Source organism: Microtus pennsylvanicus, chromosome 17 (assembly GCF_037038515.1).
Source record: "Microtus pennsylvanicus isolate mMicPen1 chromosome 17, mMicPen1.hap1, whole genome shotgun sequence".
In the NCBI taxonomy this organism is placed as follows: Eukaryota; Metazoa; Chordata; class Mammalia; order Rodentia; family Cricetidae; genus Microtus; species Microtus pennsylvanicus.
In genome coordinates this window covers 46272463-46287254 of record NC_134595.1, presented here as the reverse complement: position 1 = coordinate 46287254, position 14792 = coordinate 46272463, and the positions used below count along the sequence as shown (strand labels likewise).

The 14792-nt window shown below is 47.4% G+C and overlaps 1 protein-coding gene across 2 annotated transcripts in view; it reads left to right on the top strand.

The window, feature by feature from the left end:
- Positions 1-905: 905 nt before the first annotated feature.
- The window catches only part of Pid1 (phosphotyrosine interaction domain containing 1), a 215882-nt gene continuing 201995 nt past the window's right edge, over positions 906-14792 (top strand). The window contains exon 1 of one of the 2 annotated variants that reach the window (XM_075951636.1): positions 906-1406. In XM_075951636.1, the coding sequence (XP_075807751.1) occupies positions 1083-1406 (324 nt within the window). In that variant the 5' untranslated portion in view covers positions 906-1082. The remainder of the gene's footprint in view (positions 1407-14792) is intronic. The other variant, XM_075951637.1, reaches the window with a different exon arrangement.

Genomic DNA, 14792 nt, shown 5'->3' with positions numbered 1-14792 from the left:
TTCTTCCACATATGTTTTGGTCCCATGTTCTTCCTCAGCGTGCATACCCAGGTACCCATCCTAACCAGGACCAACTTTCCCAGAGCCCCTATCTCAGGTAGATTTGCATCCCAAGGCATATCCATGGCCAGGAACTCCTCCTCCATGCCATTTGAACGCATTGTTCAAGCTACTCTCTGGCCTTGTGACCTGGATAGGTGACCCAAACTCCACATGCCATACCATTCCGCTGACACTCTGGGGTTAGTCACACTTATCTTGCAGAAGTGCCCAGGCCCGCATAGGTGCTATGTGGACAGTAGCCGCCTGGGGATCTCCAGACCTGGGAGGCCAGTACGGTGTCCCTATGGGTTCTCAGAACTCCTTTGGCACCTGGCTGATCTGGGGATAGATGCTTGTTGGTGAGCTAGAATTTCGTTTCTTCTCTCCTAAGGTTCCCAGGTCCTTTATCCAGCAGAGAGCCCTACACCATGCCAATGGCCCTTGATTCAAGTCTTTCTGCAGACATTTCCAAGGGCCCCATTGAGGACACTCTTCCTCTGTGTTTCTCCACACACAAGGCCTGATGCTTTTTTTCCTAGTACTTATTTCCAGCGGGCCTGTCCTCCGTCACTACCATCTCCCTCACGTAATGTAAGCCCATGAGAGGGGTATGTTCTTGTCCTCTCCTGAGCACCACCGTATCTCAGGAACTTAAAGAAGCAGGTGGAACATAAAGGGCGCTCAGTTATCCCAAGGAATAGAAGTGTCTCCCTAGCAACATGGCATGTGTGTTCCAAGTGAGTTAGAGACTCCCACAGAATGGAACCTGGTGGGGCATCACTCTCTTTCCACCAGGCCCTTCCTCCCCAGCCACTTTGTCTCTTCTCCCAGATCCCAACGCCGGGGCTTTACGCGGGGGTGGGGGTGGGGGAGTGGGGGTGGAGGCTTGAACAGCTTCTTTCCTCTGTGTTGGTCCAGACTCTCCAGGGCTAGCTGGCTGCTGGGGGGTCTGCGGGGTGTAGACCCCCCCAGCCTAGGGCTCCGGTTCCCCCCACCCCCGCAGAAGCCCGCTCGGGCATGCTCAGAGCGCGCAGGTCCGGATGGTGGAGAGGGGAGGAGGGAGCGGCCGTGGCGCTGTGGCCCGGGCGGAGCTGCGCAATCGTCTGAGCTGCGCACCCACTGGCGGCCGAAGCGGAGCCCACAAGTTGCCGGGAGCAGAGCGCCACCTCGTCCCGCTAGCAGCCCCTGTGCCCACCGGCTGCGGCCGGCGCCAGGACGCTCCACCCGCAGACGTGGACCCCAGATGTGACAGCGGGACCGCGGCCCCTTCTCCTTCCCGGCGCGATCCACAGAGTCTCCCTGCGTCTCCACCGCCAAAACCCCAAGGCTGGAAGATGTGGCAGCCGGCTACTGAGCGCCTGCAGGTAAGGGGCACTCGAGAGACTCGGGGCCAGCCTGGAGGAGGAGGTGCTGGGCTGAAGAAGCCAAGGTGATGCTTTGGCCCATTTTCAGAGATGTATACCCCTACCTACTCTGACCCCCCTATCCCATAAGATGTATTTATGGGAACTGGATGCTGTGGGCTCAACCCAGAGCCCTGTACCCATCCAGGGTCGGGGGATGATGACACTGATTAAGGGGCTGTCTCAAGCCTTACAACTTTTGGCTCGAAGGTGTTGGTGCGCATGTTGTTATAAATAGCGTCAGACTTTCTGAACAAGATTTAAGATAGCATCTCACTGACACAATTTACTAGTCTGGGGTTAGGATATTTGAATCCAGATCTCTCTCTCTCTCTCTCTCTCTCTCTCTCTCTCTCTCTCTCTCTCTCTCTCTCTCTGTCTCTGTCTCTCTCCCCCTTTCTCTCGTCTCTAGGAGAAGACAGAACACATGATTTGTGAAAGCATGCACTTGCCAATATAATTTGGACATGTCAAGCTTGGTTTGGCTTGGTCGTGGTATGCGACGTATTTTCTTTTCCCTTTATTCATTGGCACCCTCTTCCCTTCATGTCCCCTGAACCCAACCTCCTGCAGATATTTGAAAGGCGAAAGTTAATTTCAAAAGCCAGGAATGCTGATGTTTCAGGTCATCCCACCAAAAGTTTTTCATTGCTGTCCCCTGAAATGCCACAGGGTCTTTGATTTAGGCTTCTAAGGTAGAGAGCGGGGAGAGGGAGGTAATATGGAAAAGAAGGGAGTTTTCCCAGATCGGACTCATCCCATGACACTCTGGTCCTCGGGATGGCCCTGGCTACAAGGTTTGATGACCGCCATTTGCTCACAGATGATCTTCAGGGGAAACAGCAACAACAGCTAGTCTCTAAATCCTCCAGCTAGACTTTTGGCAGACTCGGGGCCACACTGCTGCATAGTAAACTTTGAAGAAGTGTGTAAGTGGTAAAAGTACAGTACGGCTGGAGGCTGAGCGTCACCAGGAGACTTACGTTGGAGAGGCCAGGATCCCGGCTGACTTTGGGACGTTTCTCAGACAGCCTTCCAAGCTCCAAACAGACAGTCAGATGCTCAGCAAAGCCAACTCTGCCTCTCGGCCCTTATACCCAGCCTTAGCCTGCAGGGGGCATTGCATTTCGCCTAACCAGATTGCCCTCACTCCACAAAAAAAAGCCCTTTCCAGTGTTCCCCGGGGCTGTGAGTTGAGGAGAGCATGTTCCCACTTATAGAGTCCCCCAGATTCCAGGCCAATTCTTTCGGGTTTCAAAGAGATAAAATCAAAACCGTTGGCTAACTTTGGCGATGAAGAGGGGGTGCCCAGTCTCCTGACCCTCTGTCTCTGGTCTATTAAGAGAATATCAGAGTGCCCCCCTGACCCTGGGCAACTGGCACAAGGTAACCTAAGTATATTTTATAAATGGTATCAGATGTCAGTGGTGCATTCGAATTCCTCTCCTGGATCAAGGCCTGAATTCAATTCCAGAGAATCAGCACGAGCGAGTGGAGGTGGTGGTTGCCATCCAGGTGCTGAGAATAGGGCTTCGAAATCCTGTCAGAGATGTGGTCCCAGGTCCTTGAGGGGGTGTGTATCGCCTGGCACTCTGTGCCTCTGAGCTATTTGTAGGTTTCCATCTATTGAGGTTACCCTTACGGGCCTTTTTCATTCTTCCTCAGTTCTGCAGCACGTGACTCTTGGCAGGCAAGTGGTCTGGCTTTAATCCCCCGTGGATATTGCTCCTTGACTGATGTATTTTCCGCTACTTACGGAAAACATGCACATGTATTTCCCTATGAGCATCTTATAGCTCGGGTATGCTAGGAGGTTGCTTTATTTCCAGGTGCCATGTTGAAAGGGCCTGGGCTTTAGGGTTCTGGAAAGCTGTAGCGAGGAGGGTTTATCATAGCGAAGCAGCCAGTCACTGCTGGAGGGGCTCACCTTCAGCCAGCACCACTACATGGCTCCAAGCAAAATCCGTCTCAAACCTTGAGATCTGTAAAAGTGAGCAAAAATGGGGGGCATGTTCTTCTTGCTCAGGGCTTCTTCCCAAATTGCTCCTGGATTCTTCTAAAAGACATACAGTTTATAAGTTTTTGGTTTTTGCTTCTTTGAGAGGAAGCCGTTGAGGCTGAAGTTGTGAGACAGCTGCCTGTTATAAGTTACTGAGACTGTTTGCCTGGGTATTTCTGTCAAATGGTTGCCTCTCTCATGTCTCTGTTCTCTGAGGTGATTTTCAGCCTCCTTTGGTCCTCAAGACACAATCAGATAGATATAATGGTTTCTGGTTCTGGCATGTTTCCATTCCCAGACACAGAAGACATGGACATGGGTGGTATTGGGTGGGGAAATTGCCAGTGAGCCCCACTTTCCAACAGATCTTAAGCCCTGGGCTCTGCTTACGGATATCTTCAGCTTTGTCCTAAAGACTCACTTATTTTTTCCTTTGCTGATTTTCAATACAAACATTTTGAGAGGAGCCAGAGCACAGAAAATACTTCAAGGAAGCATTCCATGAACTTCCCAACAGGGCCAGGCCATCCATCAGTTGTATAAACACCTAGACACAGAAGAGGTCCAGGAGCAAAGAACAGCATCCTTTCTTAATTGATTTTTATCAGTTCCCATTGGAAAGCTCCGAGGGTCTGGGAATGTGGCCCAACTTTCCCCAGCCCAGACATTCACCCTCGGACTGACCGTCTTTTCAGAGAATACAGTGAGGGTTCAGGAGCTTGGGGAATCTTTTATCAGACTGGATTATTATTGTCACCATTATCTACCTGTTAGTAAAAAAAATAATGCTGCTTCTCTTTTCTGATTTGAAATTTAGTTCTTTGACCCAAATCCAGTCCGGGCGAATCAACCTGTTGCCCTGGGCAGGGCTGAGCTGGGTAATTTCTCATTCAGTCCCAAGAATTGTGGCCACTTCATCTGCTCCCTTGAATTTTAAAACTGCTGTGTTGTACTCAAGTTCTTTCCTGGATGCTTCTGCCATTAAATGCATAATAGGAGCAAAAGGAACATGAAGACTTAATTCGCCATCCCATGTTTGTAAAAATGTAAATATGAATTCTTCCCTTTTCACCTTCTTCTCTGCAAAGTTGACTTTTTTCTTTCCTTGCAGAGAATCATGGGAGTTACAGATTTTTAAAAGAGGCCGTTTGAGGCAGGATCTTTTCAGACAAGTGGAGGGAACTTTCTTTCAGTAGAAAAGGCTAAGACTTGTTTGTTTTTTGTTTTGTTTTGTTTTTCAAATAGAGTAATTGCTTTAGCTTTGATACTTCAGAATCTGCCTGGGTTTCCAGTGGATTTAAATGATTGCTTCTAATGGTCTTTAGAAAGACGAAACCTAAGGTGTTATAGTTATGTGTTACAATAGACGCATAAGTCCCCAGAGGGGAGGAAGGATGGTGATTAAAATAAGATTATCAAAACAAAGGAGGCCAAGACATCATTAGAGGTGGGGACATTGCAGGGATAGAGGCCAACACATCCTTAAGGGAGGGGACATGTCAGGGATAGAGTGGAGGAGCTTGAGTCTAGCAAAGCCTGGCGGGTAAGTTCTAGCAAATTCCATGACTGTCTATAAACTACTCCTTCATAAGATACTCCGTAAAAATTCCAATTGAGTCATTTCTGAGAGATCACACCTTTTCTGTTTTTTGTCCCTGCATCTGGGTTTTGTTTTCTCAAGACCAGGACCCCTCTTTGTCTCTTCACTCTCATTTGGTCAATGCCTGTGCCTTGGACAAAATGAGGAAGCGACAGTGGCCACTCAGAAAACCATCGCCACCCAGCCTTACGTTTGGTTTCCTGTTCAACTTCTGGCTGATAAAGAGGTTGAAACTTGTGTTAGCGACCTTTGTTGGGGCTGTGACAATATAGCTGACAGAGGCGACTTTAAAGGAGGACTTCTCTTGGTTCATGGTTTGAGGAAATACAGTCCACTGTGTTGGAGAAGACTTGTTGCATAGCTGGCTCCATGGTAGGGGAACATACTGCTAGGCTTCTCCACTTTTCATAGCTCAGAGACAGGACAACATATGGGGTCAGGCTCACTACTCAATGACCTGCTTCTTTTAGCTAGGCCCCACCTCTCACAATGGATCCACTAGCTGGGGACCAAGCACCCAAGCACACAAGCCTGTGGGGGGAGCATTTCACATATAAACCGTGAACAAAGTTTTCCAATAAAATGTTTCTTGAGTGATTTAGGAGGCAGGAAAGTGTATTGTTCCTCAGAATTGCCTTGTGCTTACTCTGCTGTGTTACGCCTGGTGTGTCTTTTCCTGATGCTGAGTGGATTGTTCCAGATTGATGTCTCTGTTGTTATGGCAGTTTCCCTCGTCCCTCAAGAAGCGATCCTGACAAGCCAGCGATCACAGCAGCTGGAGACCGTTAGACCTGGCTCATCAAGCAGACCGAAAACTTGGTCAGTCGGACACTCTGCCAGGCAGTCCAAATTGACAAAAGGAACACAGACCAGGGTGGGGAGGGGAGAGCAGCCTACTTGTCCAGCACCTGTTCTCTCTGTGCCCCACTACACTGAGTTTGATATAAATTATCCAGATCATTTATTTCCATGGCTGGTTTTATTCCCATTTCATAGACATAGAGATGGGAGGCCAGAGAGTTTGAAATGGTTTGGCCAGAGTCGGTAGCAAGAAATGGTCTGAGCCAGAGTTCGACTTGGGAGATTTGGTGCAAGACCCTCTTCACTAATCTGTGGGACTGTGATACAAGGAAGGGTGTGATGCACATATTGGTGCTGATGCTGATGGTGAGAACAATGCTTGCCTTTTGCTCAACCCCTTTCTCTGGTACGAGGGATTGAATTTAGAGCCTCACACATACATTGGGTAAGTGTTCTACTGCTAAGTTGCATTCTCGCTTTTATTTGTTTGTTTGGCCTGAGACTTATGTATCCCAGGCTCATGTCCGACACACTGTAGCCTTGAACTGGCCCCCCTGCTGTGTGTCCTTAGTTCTGGGATTACAGGCTTAATCCACTACATCCATTTTGTTACAGTGCTGGGGATCAAGCCCAGGGGTTTAATGCATGCTACGCAAGTACTTTACCAACTGGGCTACATCCTGAGCCGTTGCTTATAGATTTATTTTGGGCCATGGTCTCATCCAGTTGCCAAAGTTGACTCTGAACTCACTCTGTAGCCCAGGCTACCCTGAGGTTTGTGGTCCTCCCGCTTCAGCTTTCTGAGTACCTAGGGAGTCAGTCTGTACGTCCATCCCCGGCATGTTCTCACATTTCCTATAGCAGCGATGTAGCTAGCTGTGTTGGCCCAGAGCTCCTCAAGGTTTGGTGACTCAGGTCTTTAAGAGCAATCAACGACTGGGTCACATGATGCCTGGAATTCCCAACTGTCCTTTGAGATGCTTTTCCAATGGGGCACGTGGTATTTATATGAACTGGAGGCTTTAAGTCAAACCCAGTTGCCTGAGTTTAGGGTAAGACATGGGTGAGGGGCAGGAAGAGAGGCAAGGAAGATCCAGAGAGACCAACCCTTTCTCCTCAGAGGCCCTATCTCTCCATCACCTCCCCATCAATCCGCTCTAAAGCTTGCATTCCTCCATTCTCTTATAGAAATGCACATAGCACTATGCCTTCTCCTCCAGGAAGAGAGAACTTGGGTTGTTAATCAGACATGAGTTCCCCTCTCCCAGACATGCGTTGCTGTTTTATGTCATTGACTTTCTGCAAGCCAGTCGGCCAAATCCCCGCAAAATGATTTGCGAAATGCTGGCACTGGAAGACTCCCAGGCCCCTGGTTCCCGTTGTTTGATGACTGTTTCTTGTTGACTGTTCTGGTTTATCTTCCAGCATTGGGCAATCTCTGCATGCTGTTTGATGTTCTAGATTATCTCTGCCCGGACCTTCCCTGCACACTGACTCCATTCTGTCCTGTCCCTTATCCCTGGAGGAGACGCTGGTGGAGTCAGCCTACAGCCCTGAAGTCCCTAGAAATCAGACTGTCTTCCACAGGACTGCCGTGTGACTCCCCGAATAACACCAGACCACCTCATTGGCCAGCAAACCAAACAAGTTCAGAGGTGCTCAATGGCTACAGTGTGCCTCTGGGTCCCCAGGGGCCTCAGGTCTAAACAGAGGCTCTGTAGAAGGAGAACGGGAAAAATTAGTTGGGGTGTTTGTCCACAGCCTCCCTCAAAGCCCAGTGCAATTAGTTTACCATCAGCTCACATGAACTAAAAAGCAAGTTCTGGTCCCAATTTAACAGCTACCTAGTGATATAACACCATAGTGTGTTCACCAGATCTGAGCTCTGGGTGGGCCTGAGGACTCACAAGGGAAGGTGTCATAAAAGAGGAACAGAATTGCTTCCCAACTGGCACTTTTCAGTACTTCTGATGTTTGGGCAAGGTCTCCCTTTCCACGTTTCATCACCCGAACCTCCTCTGTAGTCTTCTGTTTGCCCCACGATCACCTAGTTAAGGGGCCTCCTTGTAATAATGCTATTGAGCAGGTTGTCCCAGAAAAAAGACATCATTGGGCTAAAAAGTAACCAAAGAAGGAAACCTGTCTCTTCATAAATAAATTTGATTAAGTTGTTCGCCAACAAGGCTATATAGTTTAGGCTTTGTAATGTGTTTGTACGTGTGTGTGCTAGTTCACGTGTGGATAGGTATGGGTGCACACCCTTGAACATGGAGGCCAGAGGACAGACTTGGGAGGTGTACCTCAGGAACCGTCACCCTAAGTTCTTTTTTGAAACAGAGTCTCTCATTGGGTCTGTAAAGCTGGCTGACTAAGGCTCCCTTGTCTCTGTCTTCCCAGTACTGTTAAAAGCACAGGCCACTTTTGGAGAGCAAACTTGAATCCTGCTTAAGAGGCAGGAACTTTCCTGCCTGAACTATCTTTCCAGCCCTATTGTTCATTCCTATAGCTTCTCCAGTTTGGCTTTCTCCATCTCTACCACAAAAAGAGCCTCTTTGCTGAGGTTTGGGAACACTGGATCCCCTTGCTCTACAGGAGTGTGTGTTTTAAGGCTGGTCACATTAGTACTCTCACCTATCCGTGTTTGAGGTCTGTGCTCTCCCGCTGTCCTTATCACACATCTTTCAGGTCCCAATCCCCCTTCACCGTAGGGTGAGGCGAGTGGAGGGAGCTTCTGGGAAGGAAATATATCATTGTATACTTTAGAGGACTTGTTTTTATTTTTATCTCCAAGTTGGACTTACTATTGTTTTGTTCCCTGCCGTGTGTTGCAGCTTTGACTGTTTCTGATGATTCTGGTTTCCTAACCCAGAGGCTGTGCGAATGCTGTAAACTTCTCGGTGGTTAAGTCTCACTTGGGGAATTCTTTTAGCTTTGTCTGAGGGGAAAGTGTGAGCCCTTGCGTGGAGTTATCCTCAGAGGTGGGTCTAGTGTTCAGCTCAGCTGCTCTGGTTCTCATGCACTTCTAAGGGTGAGGGTGGGGCTGGATCTGGGTTGTGTCTTGGAAAGGGGTCGGGTGTCATATACCCACTGGCCACTGGGATCACCTGTCTGTGAGTGTCCTGGAGATAAGCTTGTGTTGAGATGCTGCCACATCCTTGGTTTCTGAAATGTCACACACATCTCCGGGGATATCATGTAAGAGATGATTCTTATGAAGTCCCGTTGGGGTTGGGAGCCATGTCTCCAGAGGAAAGTTTTAGCCACTTAGAAATTCTACAAGTTTCCAAGTCCACACTTGGTCTCAGTTATCTGTAGTGGCTCTCAGGTATTCGTAGCTGGAAGAATAAAGCCTTTAGGGGCCCTCAGGGACGTTGCTGCCCAAAAGAGCAGTAAAAAGACTGCACTGTGGTCAGGAGATCTGGACCATGCTTTCTTACACCTCAGTGAGGCTTACTTCTGAACTGTCATTTGCCAGGGCCTTTATCAGAGACTTTTACATCTCCTGCCAGTTTCAGTGAATGGAGGGAGACAACAACAATATTAGTGACCCTTTGTTGCAAGCTTACATTCATAGACAATGGTTATTATTAGTAATGACAGTGGCAGCAGCAGGTGTTTTACATAATACTTATTAAGTGTATTGATTCCTTTGTGGTGGTGGTGTGATAAAACGTCATGACAAGGAGCAGCTTAGAGATGAAGGAGTTTATTTCGGGTTATGGTTCTAGAAAGAGATGGGGGAGGAAGAAAAGGGGGGAGAGAATAATTGACACATGGGGAGACATGGCAACAGGCTGCTAGAACGGGGAACAGAGATCACCTCTTCAACTGTGAACAGGAAGCAGAAAGAGACCTGGAAGTGGGGAGAGGCTCTCCAGAAAAGGTACACCTTCCCAGACAGCATCACTGTCAGGCACCGAATATTCAAATATCCGAGCCTATGGGGGACACTCTCATTCAAACCTAAGTATTGCCTTTTTGGAGCTTCTTTATCCTCCCAGCATTCCTTGGAGGGAGACTGGAGTGTGTGCTTGGCTGTCTGGCTTCAAGGCCCACAGCCTGTGTTGTGTGTTTCTGTGTCCTGTGCAGAGTGTTTCGCTGTGCATGGAAAGTGTGTTGAACCCCTAAGAAAATCCCGAGGTACAGAGAATCTTTCTCCTTTAATGGTGATGGAATGGACGGCCACAGATGATGATTACTTAGCTAACCTCAGTCCATCCTACAGTGTTGCCTTCTGTTAACTGAGCCCTGGTTGGATCAGGAAAAATTATCTAGACCTATCTCATTACACGTGGTCTAGTTTTCAGAGATCAGTGTGCAGCTGCTGTACTATAGGAGAAAATCCACTACCTTACCTTTAGGAATAACAAGTGAAGCTTCTTGAGGGAGTTGCCTTCCCCCTCTTCTGTCTTCCTCCTGCCCTGAGCATGAATGTGATGGCTGACATCTCAGTAGCCATGGTGGGACTCACAACATAGAGAGTAAGGAGCTGGATGGCAGGAAGGAGGGAATCTGGGCGGCTAAGCAGCTGGGGAACTTACCTCCCAATGAAAAGCCACCTTCTTTCACTATTTAAGCATGCGTGTTGTAGGACATGGGACTTAGTATGTCTTTGACATAGTGAAGAAGGGACCAAAATTCAGTTTCAAACTAAGGTCTCCACATCTTACTGTTATGGGCCGAACTGTGTCTTCCCGATAGTTACGTTGAAACTTTAACCTCTGATACTTGCAAATGTGACCTTTTTGGAAAAAAAAAAACTTTGTGTAGATGTTGAGGTGATGATGAGGCCAAACTGCACTGTCAGGAGCCTTGGGACCAATGGCTGCTGTCTTTGTAAGGGCAGATTTGTAGGCATGGACCACACACATAGGAAAACTACTTGAAGATAGGGGCAAAAGAAGGTACTCTGTGGCTTCATGCTAAGGAATGCCAAGGATCGGTGGGAAATACCAGAGACCAGGTGAGTCCAGGAAGCATTCTTCCCTGAAGCCACCAGGAAACATTCTTTCCCGAAGCCATGGATGGAGCACATCTAGCTAACATCTCTAGTTTTGCCTTTTAGCTTTCTAACTCGTGAGTGGCTAAATTCCTATTGTTTTTGTCTGCCTAGTTGGTGTAACCTGTTCCTCAAGGGCTAGGAAGCGCACACAAATTGAATTGAAGCCTGTCACCCTCTCTGTGTGTCCATGCATGCCTTCTGGTTTGCCTGTCCCCAGATGTCATGTGCTTGGTCACAGTGAATTTCCTCCTTATGTTAGCTACTTTAACTTTGGAAACAGTGGGAGCGGAGAGAAAACCTAAGCAACCTGTGCTTTCTCTTTCCTCCTCTTCTTGTCAGCCTTCTAGGACGAGGCTAAACGCCTTGGATGTGGCATGTACTTCGTCCCTGAAGGTAGGGACTTTGGGAAGTGACAGGCAATGTGCTTTATTATGAAGTCAGTGAACTTTGGTACCAGATAAGATTTCGTGCCTGTTGTGATGTCACCATCAGGTGGAGCTGACTGGAGTTTCCCCAGTTCTCTGGGTCCAAGGGGTCAGTAGGATTTCGAATCTTGTTTTCAAATGTGCTTGGTAGACCGTGGGGCTGAACCCTGCAGTTCACCTCTTCTCAGCCGGGAAAGCACGCCAGTGGCACAGAGCACATGTGCATTCCCTCGACCTCTAGGACAGCACCAATGTGTTCAGTCAGACTGACTGCATCTGGTTCTGGGTTCTGGGTGTTTTGCATTGTCTTCTTTGCTCCCTGCGTCAGTTATTCTGAAGGAGAATTAATTTTTATCTTGGAAGTCATTTTAGGACAAAAAGAAATGCTACCAGAAATCAGAAGACCCTCTGTCCTGACAAGTTCATCTTTTTGGCTTAACAGCTGTGAGAGACACAAACATTTTTCACCCTTCCACAGTGGAGGCAGGGTGCCTATGTTGCTGTCCAGTTGCCTTTTGGCTTGTGCTTCTCCAAGGAGTACCATAGCTAACAGCGTTTAGCTTTAAACGCTGTCTGGCTTTTCATTCTTCTCTTCAGAGACGAGCATTGCCTGTGTGCTTCAGGACTGGGGAAGCGAACAGTAACTAGGAACAAAGGGTACCAAACTGCCTGTCACCCTGCGTTAGTCATGTTTCTTATACTCGAACCGAATAACCAGCAGGAAGCAACTGAAGGAAAGGAGGTTTATTTAGGCTCGTGGTTTGAATGGATGCTGTCCCTCCTTATGGGAGGACATGGTGGTTAGAGCCTTTGAAACAGCTACCAGCTGTGGCAGCAGAGATTTCTCACATCTGGGTGGGTCAAGAAGACAGATGTAAATACAGGCGCTCAGATGACTTCCTTTTTTCTTCCTTCTCACTCATTCCTGGGTCCCAGCCCATGGGATGGTGCTCCTCATATTCAGGGTTGGGTCTCTCCCCATACTCAGTCCTCCCTGGGGACCCTGTCACAGACATGCCCAGGGGTGTGTCTCCTGGGTGATTTCAAACCATCATACTCCCTCAGGATGGAATCTGTTTTATTCCTTCAACACCAAGTCCTTCTCCGTGCTGCTCTGTTATTGTGGTCTAAGACTAAAGCTGGAGTTTTCAGCCCAGCACATGTGGCCACCAGGGCATTGGGAGTGGCCCATTCTCTCTATGTAAGTGGCAGGCTGCTGTAAAACCTCCCTTACTGTTGGGCAGCGGATGCTAACATTCACTTCTTGAGCTCTCTCAGCTGTTCCCTGAAGACAGAGCTGGGGGCTGTGGGATGTGGCCTAGATGGGTGCTCCACATTGCTGTTAGAGTTGAGCTCTTGGCCTCTGAATCATATGTTTATAGACTTTCTCTAACACACTACCATGTTCTTAGTAACTTAAGTCTCAGTGAGAGAGTGGGTCCCACTTCTAGAGGCTGAGTCCACAGTTAAGGTACGGTCAGGCCTGGCTTCTTCTGAGGCAGTGAGGAGAATCTGCTGCACGCCTCTCTCTGGCTCTGACAGTTGCTGGCAGTCCTTGGCATTCCTTGAACTATGGCGACATAATTGCCATTTTCACATGGCACTGTCCCTACATCTAAATTTCTAAATTTCCCTCTGCATGCTTGCATCAGTCTTGTTAGGTCAGAGGAGCTACTTTACTCTAGGACTGTTTCCTGTTAGCTAATTGCAGGCAAGACATCCCAATATCCCACCCAAAGCAGTCACTTTCTGAGATACTGGGGTTAAGGTTTCTCCCTGTGTTCCCCTTTCCTTAATCCACCAGGATGCTTCCTTTTGGATTCTCCAGTCCACCGATGTTTTTTTTTTTTTCTTCATTGGTCAAGCATTAAAACAAATATGAGCAAACATTGTTTCCAAGTGTAAGTGTAGGTAGGAGATATAGGGGACATTTGCTGCAGGCTAAGGCTACTGTTGAACTTAAAATTGTGAAAGATACCTGTTTAAGGTAGCAGGCAGTTTAAAGGTATGGAAAGAAGCTGATAGTCTTGTGCTGTATCCCATTCCCAATTCTACTCATGAAGAAAGCCCTTTGTGGTCTCTCTGTGTTCTGGCTTTTAGTGGTCGTCTCCTGGCTTACTTTTTTTCAGGCATACTTAAGTTTTTCAAATGCATTTTACCCACAGTTTCTTCTTTTTTGATGGGGGAGAGGCCTTTACTTTTCTGGTCAGTACATATAGGTTCCAGTTTACTTCGTTTAGACTATATAGAAGTCTGTGGTGGGGCTACGGTTTGCCTGGTCTTCTCTTTGTGAGGAGGGTCGATTTATGTCCACATTATTTCGTGCCTTCCATGTAAATTCCTGTTTCAGGAGTTTCTCCATATTGGGCTGCGGAGGTAGCTCAGGGGGACAAGGCTTGACTAGCATGGATGGAACGCTGGGTTCAGGCTCCAGTACTGTAAGGGCCATTGCAAAGTTGTGGAAATCAAAACATTGCAGTCAAGATGATGGGCATCACATCCAAAAGCTTTGAGTTACAGAGGGATTTTACAGAGTTATGACAAAAGTACAATCAATAGCAAATTGGACTGCATCCAAATTTTAAAAACCTGTGCTTTTTGCAAGAGACTGACGAGAGAATGGGAAAGATAAGAGAGAAAACATTTGCATGTCATGTGTACAATAAAGGACTCGGAGTCTGGATATATAAGAAAATAAATTGCCAGAACTTAATAATAGGTAAATAACTGCACTAAAATGGGCATATTGTTAGCACAAAAAGCCATATGGTTTGCAGAAAAACACATAAAAAGATGTTCAATAACATTAATCACTGGGGAAATGAAAATTAAAGCCACAGAAAGTATCAGTATATAACACTGAAAAAGCTAAAATTATGAAGGCTTTACCAGGGCCAGAGAGAGATGGCCTAGCCAGGAAAAGAACATTCTTCCAAGTCGGACAGCTTGAGTTACATCTCGAGAACCCATGTGGTAGAAGGTGAAGACAGGCACCTGCAAATTTTCTTCTGTCCTCCACATGTATCTTGTGGTATGCACTTCTCCACTTCCCGCAAAAGAAGTAAATAAAATGTAAAACAAACACATAAGGCTGAAGCCAGGCTGAGTGTGGGTGAGGGTGTGGAGGAATCAGTACTCCCAAGCACTGCGGTGGGAAGGTCCAGAGAGCAATGCTGTCTGAGAATGGACTGAGAAGGGATCACGAGGGGCTTGGGGATGTTTAGGAGAAACAATGAGCCCATGCCTTGATTATAGCAGAGAATTTCCTGGGTTTATGCAAGACTCAAGCTGTATCTACTAGTATGGTTTATTTCATGGTAACTGAACCTATAAAAAAACTTTAAAATGATGTATGTGTGTCTAAGTACATGAGAGTATGTGTAAGCGTGCATGCTTGTGTGTAAGATTGTGTACGAGGTCTTGTACTAGCTATTGAGGAGCTAACAATGCATTTGTTCTCAATCCTTAGAATTCTCTGTGACTCTCATTTCCCCCACCCCACTTGAAATCCAGACTCTAT